This window comes from Platalea leucorodia, assembly GCF_965183815.1.
Source record: "Platalea leucorodia genome assembly, chromosome: 2".
In the NCBI taxonomy this organism is placed as follows: Eukaryota; Metazoa; Chordata; class Aves; order Pelecaniformes; family Threskiornithidae; genus Platalea; species Platalea leucorodia.
Genome location: NC_138824.1, coordinates 102,153,832 through 102,165,060, shown reverse-complemented (window position 1 = coordinate 102,165,060; position 11,229 = coordinate 102,153,832). Strand labels below are relative to the sequence as shown.

Here is an 11,229-nt window from a genome sequence, read left to right as displayed (position 1 = left end):
CTTTCCTCTCTGCTTTGACTCTGATACTCCAAACAGCAAAATAAGGTATTGCTACCAAACACCCTCTTCAGCTTCTTTGGGGTGGATTTTTTCACCTACTGGTAAGATTTAAGAAAATAAATGAGTTAAAAGGAAGTATGTGGGAGCGAACAAAACAAAAACCTTTCCCTGGCTTCTTGTGTAAGACTTATGTGAAAGAGTACACCTGTAAAATACTACTTTTGTATTTCTATTGTACTTGTGAAAGAAAAGAAAAATAGAAAACACTCTAAAGGGTGAGGCCATGACCTACAGAAGATTACTGATCTCTTTTTGCATGTGCATACAAACTCTTGTATATGAGTCCTTGAGATTCACATCTCTCCTTTAGCCTCCTACTGCTGATCTCTTCACCATGGTGCCTCTTAGCATGTGAGCTTGATTAGCTGCATTCTGCCTAACTTAGGCATCAGGCGCCTCAGGGTACCTTCACAGGTAACCTGACATTGATGCTTAATGCAATAAATCTCTGAAATTATTACTTCAAATTATTTCACTTGACATATTAAGAGGCCTGACACATCTGGCTCTTATCCACCTGTTTGTCCTACATTCATGTAGAGGCATGAAGAAGGGCAGATCTTGAAAACTTACCTCCAGGAAGGAAGGAATAAACCTGTCTGATAAAAACATAGGCAGATTTGGAGATAGGCCTAAAAATAAGAGAAAGCACTACGGCGCAGCACTCAAGATGCTCCTCTTTATGAAAGGGCACTGACAAACAAAGAGAGTGATATGGGAAGCCAAAGATGACTGAAAGTAAAATGAGTCACTACTATCCCTCCAAGTTTACAAACCATTTTAAATCAAACAAGATTTGCTTCCAGGGCACTGGAATCTTTCCTCTTGACCTAGCAAGCATTCAGGGTGCTGCACGTGGTGCCACAAGCACAGACCTGCTTGCTCACGAGTCATTTACAGAGTCTCTTCTCTCCAGGCACATCAGGAATGAAACTCTAGGGAGTTTAACTCACAGTGCCAAGATGCCTCCTAGATAGGAAGCTGCCCAGCTCTCCTGCTTTCTCAGCTTCTTTCTGCAATTAAACTACACGTCTTTATCTGTCTCTTAGACAAATACTCTCCATGTATGTGTTTGTTTTCCCTGCTGCTTCTTTCTCAAGTAGAGAAATACACCGCCCAAGGAAACAAATCCCTCTTTATTTCAGTCATGTCACCTGAGCCATGACTCAGGTGTCATGGCTGAGTCTGATGTGTGAAACTAAGCTTGTGCGTCCTTCCCTGACCATATGGCATTCTCAAGCAGGTGACTTAAAACCACCTGGGCTTTAAGTCATTTATACCTCAGTCATATACACAGATCACCCAAATTCCCAGGTATTGTAAAATCATTTTGTGCTTCTGATTTAACTTCTCCATCTATAATGAAGCAGAAAAAACAAGCAACGAGGTTTTGCCAAAGGAATTCATTACATGCAGTCTTTCATTCTTAAAATGCTCAAAGGTTGCAGATCTTTGAACAAAACTGCAGAGCTGCATGCTCCCCAAGTTTGGTGTTAACCCTCCTTTGGTTAGGTTTGTCAGCGTTATCAGCATGGAGAGAATCTATTTAGTCATCTCTCCCCTACACATCCCTCAGATGAGGAGTGGTCCGTGGTCCACGGCTACACCAAGATGCTTCCCATTTTAAGCAGAGCTCTGAGCTGGATACTACATACCCAGCCTGTTACTGTGGACAGCCTACGTGCAAAGGGGTCTCTAAGAAAGGTCAGCATCTGAGCAACACCAGCTTCAGATTGTAACTATGATGGTTTCTGTACAAAACAGTCAGTCGCCACAGCAAGCAGCTCCGGTGCCGGCAGGATCCGCAGCGGAGCGCTCCAGTGTGGTGCACGGGGGGGTTCCCGAACCAGGGGAACCACTGGGGAAGCCAAGAGAGCCACTGGGAGCCCACAGCTCACATGAGAGCAGCTGACGAGACCTGGCTGCAGCCCAGAGCAATGGTGGCCAAGCCCCCCACCACGTATAAAAGAAGCCTTTAGGGCGCGCCGGCAACCAGAAGCGCCACAGCAGTTTGCACAGAAGGGTGCTGAAGCCCTGCCAGCTTGACCAGGGAGCAATGATATCCACCTTGTGGAAAGCCATGGCCTCTCTAAGCTCTGCCCCCACCACGACTGACGCAGCTTCCCAGACAGAGCTCCGGTGGGAATGCGCTGCCACCCAGGTGTCAGGCTGCAGGGCCTGCCCTGCTCTTACGCAAGGGACTCCTCCGCTTAGTGACAGAGCTCCGGGAGGAGGTGAGTAGGTTGAGGAGTATCAGGGAGCATGAGAGAGACAGACTACTGGAATCGCACCCTACCTTCCCCGGGACAAGCCCAACAGGCAGACAGGACACATGATACGGAGGATTCCCTGTCCTCTCTCTGCCTGGCTGAACACAGTGACTTAAGGAGTAGGGGGCAATAGCAACAAGCTCCTGCCCGGCGCAGAAGGCACATCTCCTTGCCCTTGCATGATAGGTGCGAGGCTCTGCAAGTGGAACCGAACAATGACGAGGATGATGGTTCATCTAGCTTGGAGGTGCCACCAGGGTTAAGCTGGCCTACGCCCTGCATCAAAACTGCTTCCATAAAGAAAAAAAGACGGGTCATTGTCATAGGAAACTGTCACAGGCCTGTCAGCCTGACCGCAATGCCGGGGAAGGTCATGGAGCAGATCATCTTGAGTGCCATCACACGGCATGTGCAGGACAACTGGGGGATCAGGCCCAGTCAGCATGGGCTTATGAAAGGGAGGTCCTGCTTGACTAACCTGGTCTCCTTCTATGACAAGGTGACCCGCTTAGTGGAGGAGGGGAAGGCTGTGGATGTTGTCTACCTGGACTTTAGTAAAGCCTTTGACACTGTTTCCCACAGCATTCTCCTGGAGAAACTGGCTGCTCATGGCTTGGGCAGGTGTACACTTCGCTGGGTAAAAAACTGGCTGGACGGCCGAGCCCAGAGAGTGCTGGTGAATGGAGTCAACCCAGCTGGTGGCCGGTCACAAGTGGTGTTCCCCAGGGCTCAGTGTTGGGGCCGGTCCTGATCGATATCTTCATTGATGATCTGGATGAGGGGATCGAGTGCACCCTCAGTAAGTCTGCAGATGACACCAAGCTGGGCAAGAGTGTCGATCTGCTGGAGGGTAGGAAGGCCCTGCAGAGGGACCTGGACAGGCTGGATCATTGGGCCGGGGCCAACTGCATGAGGTTCAACAAGGCTCAGTGCCGGGTCCTGCACTTGGGTCACAACAACCCCATGCAACGCTACAGGCTGGGGGAGGAGTGGCCGGAGAGCTGCCTGGTGGAAAAGGACCTGGGGGTGTTGGTCGACAGCTGGCTGAGCATGAGCCAGCAGTGTGCCCAGGTGGCCAAGAGGGCCCATGGCATCCTGGCTTGTATCAGGAATAGTGTGGCCAGCAGGACCAGGGAGGTGATGGTGCCCCTGTACTCGGCACTGGTGAGGCCACACCTCGAGTGCTGTGTTCAGTTTTGGGCCCCTCACGACAAGAAGGACATCGAGGTGCTGGAGCGTGTCCAGAGAAGGGCAATGAAGCTGGTGAAGGGCCTAGAGCACAAGTCTTATGAGGAGCGGCTGAGGGAGCTGGGGTTGTTTAGTCTGGAGAAGAGGAGGCTGAGGGGAGACCTTACTGCTCTCTACAACTACCTGAAAGGAGGCTGTAGCGAGGTGGGGGTCGGTCTCTTCTCCCAAGTAACAAGCAGTAGGACAAGAGGAAATGGCCTCAAGTTGCTCCAGGGGAGGTTTAGATCGGATGTTAGGGAAAATTTCTTCACCAAAAAGTGTTTTCAAGCACTGGACCAGGCTGCCCAGGGAAGTGGTTGAGTCTCCATCCCTGGAGGTATTTAAAAGACGTGTAGATGTGGTGCTTAGGAACATGGTTTAGCAGTGGACTTGGCAGTGATACGTTAACGGTTGGACTTGATGATCTCAAAGGTCTTTTCCAACCTAAATGATTCTATGATTCTATTCAGAGGCAACTTCAAAATTGCATTCCAATTTTAGACGCAGGCTCATGATGCGACGCACCCCAGTCACAGTAATACTGGAAAACGGCCTCCAGGGGAGAGAAAAAGATGCAGAGATAGTACAAGAAAAACGTTTGCACAAAACAACACTGCTGCTGCTTCTGCCCGTGTCACTACTTTAGGGCATGTCTATAAAAAGAGTTTTTCTATGTCTGGATGCAATCATAGCATTAGACCAAAAACCTGAAGCCTGACGGAAGCTTTAACGTGAGGCTGCTTAAAGCAGAGTCTCCTCAGGGCCCAAGTGCCACCAGGGTGTGAAACGCAGGAGCAAATTCCCTCAGGCTCTCGAGAGAAAACGCGGAGTAGGCCAAAGCGGGGGGGTCTAACCCCTTCTCCCCCGCTGCCTCGCTTGCCCGGGCACCACTTCGCCACCGGCCGAGGCAGCCCCGCGTTCCCCCGGCCCTCAGGGCAGCGGGTCCCGCCCCGACCGTCCCGCCCGCGGCGGCAGCACCGCCCCTAACGGCCCCCGCCGGGCTCCGCACCGTTACACAACGCCCGCCCCCCCGAGGGGGACGCTCGCCCGCCCATTGGCTCGGAGAGGGCTGCCGCTGATTGGCGCGGACCCGCGCGCCACGACCCGTCCCCCTCGATTGGTCGAACTCCGCGCAATAATTGCACGAGAAGAACGGCGAGCGCACCGCGATTGGCCGCGGCGCTCACGGCTGCCTATATAAGGGCGGCGGGAGGGGCGGGCCCGGAGTCCTTGGGCGCCGGGTGCGTAGCTCGTTAATTTGCGCCGCTCTCCGGTCGCCGCGGGAACATGGCGATGCTGAAGGCCGTGTGCGTGATGAAGGGGGACGGCCCGGTGCAGGGCGTTATCCGCTTCCAGCAGCAGGCAAGGGCCGGCGGCGGCGGGCGCGACCCTGTGGCTCTGCACGCCTCCCCCGGGGGCTCGCCCGGCCGCAGTGCTGAGTCATCGTGCGGGGCGGGCGGGCGGCGCGGTGCTCCCTTCCCCTCCCCTCCCCTCCTTCCCGGCGGCGGAGGCCGGTGGGAGCCGCGCTGGGCGGCCTCGGGCTGGGCCGCGGCCCCGCCGGCTGCTGGGCGGCCCCGCGGAGGTGGGAGGGAGCGGGGCTGTGGCTCCGGTGCCCCCGGGTCAGGCAGCGAGCGGCTGCCGTGAGGCTGGGCCCGCCCGGCGCGGAGAGGGGCTGGGAAGGCGCTCGGGGCCGGCAGCGGGCGGGTGCCTCCTGCCCTGCCCGGGGGCGCTCAGCTGGGCTCAGGGCTGCGGCGGGCCTCGGTCTGCCTGCGCAGCTTGTTCACCACTCCGGAGTAGGGCTTAACGGAGCTCTCACGGCTAAGTGGGCAGAGCCCTTTTGACCACTCGGTCACTTGTACCCAGTGAAGACGTTGGGGCTGCATACAGGCAGTACTCTGTCTGCAGAGGAGGAGTGACTTCAGGGTTACTGGTGCCTCCAAAGGGAAGTACGTGATCGTTCTCGAGAGCAAGCAATCTGATAAAAGGCTTTCCTTTTGCTTGCTGATACATAATAGGAAGAGTGTATTTTAGGTGGCTAAAAAAATGCAGCCAATGCTGCATTGCTGTATAGAATCAGTTAGTGTAGGAGGGTGATCATTCATGGCTTGGTAGCTGAGCTTGTAGTGGAGTCTCTAGTGCTTTCTGTTGACTGGGAAGCTTTGCTTGACACAAGGCCATTTAATGCTGTAGTCATTTTAGTGATGATAAATTCTTTTCCATTAAAGGGTAATGGACCAGTGACAGTTACTGGACGCATCAGTGGCTTGGCTGATGGAGATCACGGGTTCCATGTCCATGAGTTTGGGGACAATACAAATGGTAAGATGTCTGTGCAAGCTTTTGAGTTACAGCTGTAATGTGATTGCTCAGCTTTAAAGAGCTGCTTTTAGTGTTGCAGCAGCAACTAGTACAGGCGTACTTAGGTCTTGTGACTGCAAATCTGTGTTAAGAAATGATATTTCCTAAGGAATTGCTTCCCATTTAATACTTTGAACATGTTTAGGCTTGTGTTCAAGATCTGACATACAAACCACTAACCTAAATACTTTGATACCCTACTATTAAGAAATAAGAAAGCTTTCAACTGAGCCCAGAGTGCTCTAGAATCAGTAATCTTACTTTATTGAACTTGTAAGTCTGTAGTAGGTTACCTACCTCCCAAGGATTACTAGAACATCTAATAGGAGAGTAGCTATTTTATCATTAGTGACTTCACTTACTCTGGCTATAGGAGGACTACCTTAGTGTGCACTGTATAAGGAACAAATTTAAACTGGCTACTGCAAAAATCTACTTTTGATGGTTGCGTTCTGTTTCAGGATGTACCAGTGCAGGTTCTCACTTCAATCCTGAAGGCAAGCAGCATGGTGGACCAAAGGATGCAGAAAGGTGAGTTTAATGTGCCTAGCCTCTTACTGGGTAGCTGGTCCATGCAGTGGCCATCTAAGTGCTACTTTGTGCTCAAGAGGCCACTTAACGACTAATGCTAGGACAATACCAGAAGAAAACTGGTAATTCCTGCAGGACTTCTAGGGTCAGTTAACAAAGGCTCTGATAACTGTATGGTGATTTGTTAGACACCTTGGCCCCAAGAGTATAGGTGAAATGTAGTCTTTGGGACATATTCTTGGTTTTATCATAGGATAGGGAGAAGAGGAAATAAAGGCTCTTACTCAGTGAAGGTTCTTCAGGATATGAGTGGGGGAAGCTCCTGTATTAAAGCCTTATTTGGTCAGCAGTGATTTGCTTCTGTTTTGGGGCCAGCTTTTCACAACAGGGGCCCTAAACCTTCAGTTGTTGAGCTGTGTGCAGGCTTCTCATGTGGCAGATCAGGATCATCAGTGGAGGGTACTGAGGCTTCAGAGGGGACTGCAAGATGAACACAGAGCTGTGTGTACCTGGGCATGGTGGGGTTTTATCGGGTTTGCTGGGCTGTTCTTACCCTGTTAGCTTAGGTACCATACTACCTATGGTAGTAGAAGTTCAATCCATAGGGATTGTGTGTGCTGTGTGTAAGTACAGGGTCTGATGCTTATGCTGAGTATCTCTACCTCAGCAGGAGCTAAGACCTAATTCTTCTGTTGGAAGCAGTTTTCATAGTCCAGTTACCTTCAGGGAACCCTTGCGTGATCAAGATCTGATGTCTGAGCTGATGGGGTTCAGAGACTGACAGGAGGCTGCACAAGAGCTGAAGCGAGTGGAGCTAGGAGCAGGTGTCAAAAGACAGGCTGGTCTTGCACAGGTAGGGTCTGGACCAGCATTGTGACCAACTTGGTGTTGTGATTAGCTTTTGAATGCTCGTGTTTATGCCTGTAACTGTGCCTTCTGTGACTGATAAATTCACACCTGAGTGATCGGTTGCATGCCAGACCAAGCAAGCTGGCTGCTAGCCAGCTGTCTGGATGACAGAGCAGCATGAAATGGTGTGCTCACGGGCTTCACAGGCAGCCAGCTGCCCCAGTGCTGAAGGTCAGAATTGCGTGAACATCGTGGCTTCTGCTGGTTCTGCTTTGTCAAATCCTGCTTCTAGTGTCACCTGCCTGCTCGGGCAGCTGTAGGTTGGGGAATTCCGTAGGAGGGTGTAAGAACTAGATCTTGCTTTTATCAGTGTAGAGTTGAAACAATTGGACTGAAGCTTCCTGGCAGCTTAAACCACGCAAATTCCTAAAGGGAAAACTGCCCTTGACCTGATTTTGTGGGACTTACTTAGTTAAAAATACGACATTGGTACTATGCTGTCTAAGAAGCTGGCGGTCAGCATTCAGCTGAGCTGGTCACCCTGTATGCATGGGGAGTTTTAGAAATGAGTTGGTATTCAAGGTTCTGAATCCGGATGGGAGAGTCTTGCAGAACATCATCAACTTGTCTTTTGAGTGAATGTTTTGTTTGGGGCAGAGGTGGAGGAAACAATACACTGCAATGTCCAGAAGTTCAGTGAAAACTGAACTGTTTGAAGCTTAATTCTTAAGGGAAGTCCTAGCGCGGATCTAGCTCTGACAGAAATGGTGTGGTAGGGTATGATGCCAAGTGTATGGGAAAATGCCAAGCAAAGTTGCGTAGTCATCCCTGGTGCTGATTAGAACTTACTAGCACTTAATGCATCCCCTTTGACCTGTCACTTGACGAACTGCTTTTACTAATCCTCTTTAAACCTAAAGTGTGCAGCTGCTTGTGGAATAGCCGATTTATGATAGACATTAAAAGCTCTTAAGAGTAGTGGCAGTGTTTATACCAAACCTTGTATGTGCAGGAAAGGTTTTCACCTAATTTGAGATACTTTCTTTGAGTGGAGAGAGATGCCATCAGCATGGAGGAATTCTTGGCTGTAAGAGTTGTGCACTCTTAGCTTGGCTTGTTAGGGAGCGACGGCATTCCTTTCCCCAAAGTTGATTAACCTTCAGCTTGATTAACCAGTTTCACGTTCTGCCTAGGACTGAATTTTAATCATCCCTTGTACTAAAGAAGTTAAAATAGTGGAAGTGGTCAAGATAGACTGGTGGTGGTAAATGAGGTCACATGTGCTGTTTAAGATAAGATGGTGGGGTACCTGAGTGTAGTTACTATGGGTATTGTATTGTCCAGGCCACCACTGAGGAGAGCTTTCAATTTAATCCAGTTTTCTCTGAGCTTCTGTGCATCTTTGCGTAGGCATGTGGGAGACCTTGGCAATGTGACCGCTAAAGAAGGCGTGGCAGATGTGGACATAGAAGATTCCGTCATTTCGCTTAGCGGACCACACAGCATCATCGGACGTACCATGGTGGTAAGTGTCTTCCTGCCTACTTGGATGCTTTAAGGAACTCTAGAGCAACCTTGCCAGCCAGCGGAGGCTTCTGATGCTGGAGGCCAGTCCCTGGTGTTTGTTACAGAACTTGTAGCGCAAGATTTCCAGTGCGGGGAGTTCTTTTGAAGCCTTGCCTGAAAGTCCTCTGTGTATTAGTGTGGCACTTCGCTGCCATGCGATCTGAATTTCCTGCCTGCCTTCCGAAGATGTTCCTCTCCATGTAACTGCCTCTTCCAGCCGTGAGTGACTGACGCAGCCTGATTTGAGGACGGAGCTGGCAGTCTGGCACAAATGCTGTCACTGAAAGGCATGGCAACGGGCGCTTCAGGGCACCGTTCACTAGTACTGGTCTGGTCGCTGCGGGCGCGACTTGTGCTGTGGCATCCCTGGGAGGGAGGCAGGCAGGGGCTGAGTGGACTCGGCTGCCCATCAGCATCGTCAGTCTTGTTTCCCTTAGGACTCGGGCGCGTGCCGAGACCACCGCGCTCCTGTGTGAAACGGGCTCGGCCCGATGGCCGAGGGGCCGGGAGACGCGTGGCGTGGCGCCCCGGGTGGCGCGGCCAGGGCACTGTGCCCGCAGCCGTCAGCCTTGTGTTGTAAGGGTGACCTTGAATGTCAAGGCCGAGCTTGCTCTTGGACTAGTAATGACTTTTTGAAACACGGGGGTTTGGTGGCTTCCCATTCAAACAAATTCAGCTGAAGGCGACTCATCTCTTCAGACAAGGCTAGTCTTAAGTTGTTTTTAGCCTGAGTATCAATTTGGCATTCAGCATTCCGTAGGTACAGTAGATTCTCTCTGTGTACCGCCCTGCTGCTGGCTGGCAATACTGCTTGTCGCTGCTGCTACTAATATGAGTAGTGAAAAATGTTGATGAGTTACGCAATAACACGAACTAAGGTATCTTCACTTCTCTTTTAGGTCCATGAAAAATGCGATGACCTGGGTAGAGGGGGAGATAATGAGAGCAAATTAACTGGAAATGCTGGCCCTCGTTTAGCTTGTGGTGTAATTGGAATAGCGAAAATCTAAGTATTGTACCTGAAATGCTTAAGATGACAGTGATAAGTGGGCTGTATTTCATTGCAAATGCTGTACTCGCCCTTCCTTGTGCAAGCAAAAGATGTATCACTTAATTTCATTACTACTCTGCATTCTGAGTATCACTTAAACTGGTGAAGACTGACTTAATTTTGTATGATGTATATTGCAATTAAAGTGACCCTGATGGAATTTCTCTGTAGTCTTCTGCTAAAGCATCTGCTGTAACCGTTAAGTATCATCTTCACTAACTGGAGCTCCTGTTCTCTGTAATGGAAGATGTGTAGTAGCGATCACGTCCTCAACACCGAAACTTCTAGTGTGCGGTGCGGGTGGGAGGATTAGCCTTAGAGCTCTAGCGAGACTACTCACCAAAGAGCAGTGGCACTGTGTGTATTGGGGCTTCCTCCTGGCAAAGTTGCGGCATTTGTAGGTTTCAAACTTGTGTAATAAACTTGCTGGGTAAATACGCTTTGGTCTTGCTGTTTATAAAAAAAAAAAATACCAAAACCACAACAAACCCCACCTGCTGATATGCTAACATGCAAATTAGCTACTGACATTATGAAATTATTTTCTAGCCACAGCATGCGAGTTGTTTCCAGGCAGTAAGCCTGGGACAGCTCGCCCTGCCATTGGTCTGTATGCAAGTAACACACGCTGTCATGTGTTCTCCTGTGACAGAATCCTATGTTCCGTGGCAATAGCACATTACAGCCGGGGCGTTTATGTACCTGAGGACACCTGCTGCTTTGCAGGAATGCATCCTTGCTGCGAAAGGTTAATGGTGCGCGACTGCGGAGAGTGCGTGTGCTGGGGGGGAGCCTCAAGCGCAGGGCTCCAGCGTCTGTCCTTGGGCCTCGCCCGCGCCCCTGGCTGCGGGGGCTGGTGGTGCTGGGCTGGTGGGCAGCGGAAGGCTGGATGTGTCGGTGAAGATGACTTTTCCCCCCCCCACCCCAAGCTATGCAGGAGTGTTCAGTGTGGAATAGGCCTTTTGCTTTAAAAAGGATATACATAGCCAGAAGTTCCATATTTAATTCCATAAAGCTTTTCAGCAATCACTTGTATACTAGTGCCAGCCTTCATTATTTTCTTGTATGTACCTCTTAAACACAGATTTCCAAGTCTTTTAGTAGAGAAAATTACTAATTTTAATGAAGACTTGTAGCAACATTCCTTTATCTTGTACATAGGAGATACTCATGGAAGTAGTCAGCTGTAGTTCTAGACACCCAGGCTGCAGCGTGGCATGGCTGTTGGTGGTACAGCAAGAATATTGTTAAAATGCTTTAAACCTATGTTCATTGCAGGGGTGCGTACAGCCTCTGCCCACCTGTGCCTCTGCCAGT

General features: G+C 50.4%; 1 protein-coding gene across 1 annotated transcript; it reads left to right on the top strand.

The window, feature by feature from the left end:
* Positions 1-4,769: 4,769 nt before the first annotated feature.
* On the top strand, positions 4,770-10,030 carry SOD1 (superoxide dismutase 1). The gene is made up of 5 exons (XM_082304419.1): positions 4,770-4,919; positions 5,783-5,876; positions 6,377-6,446; positions 8,706-8,820; positions 9,761-10,030. Exons 1-5 carry the CDS (start codon positions 4,845-4,847, stop codon positions 9,869-9,871), a joined length of 465 nt encoding a protein of 154 aa, XP_082160545.1. The 5' UTR covers positions 4,770-4,844; the 3' UTR covers positions 9,872-10,030.
* The last annotated feature ends 1,199 nt before the right edge of the window (positions 10,031-11,229 follow it).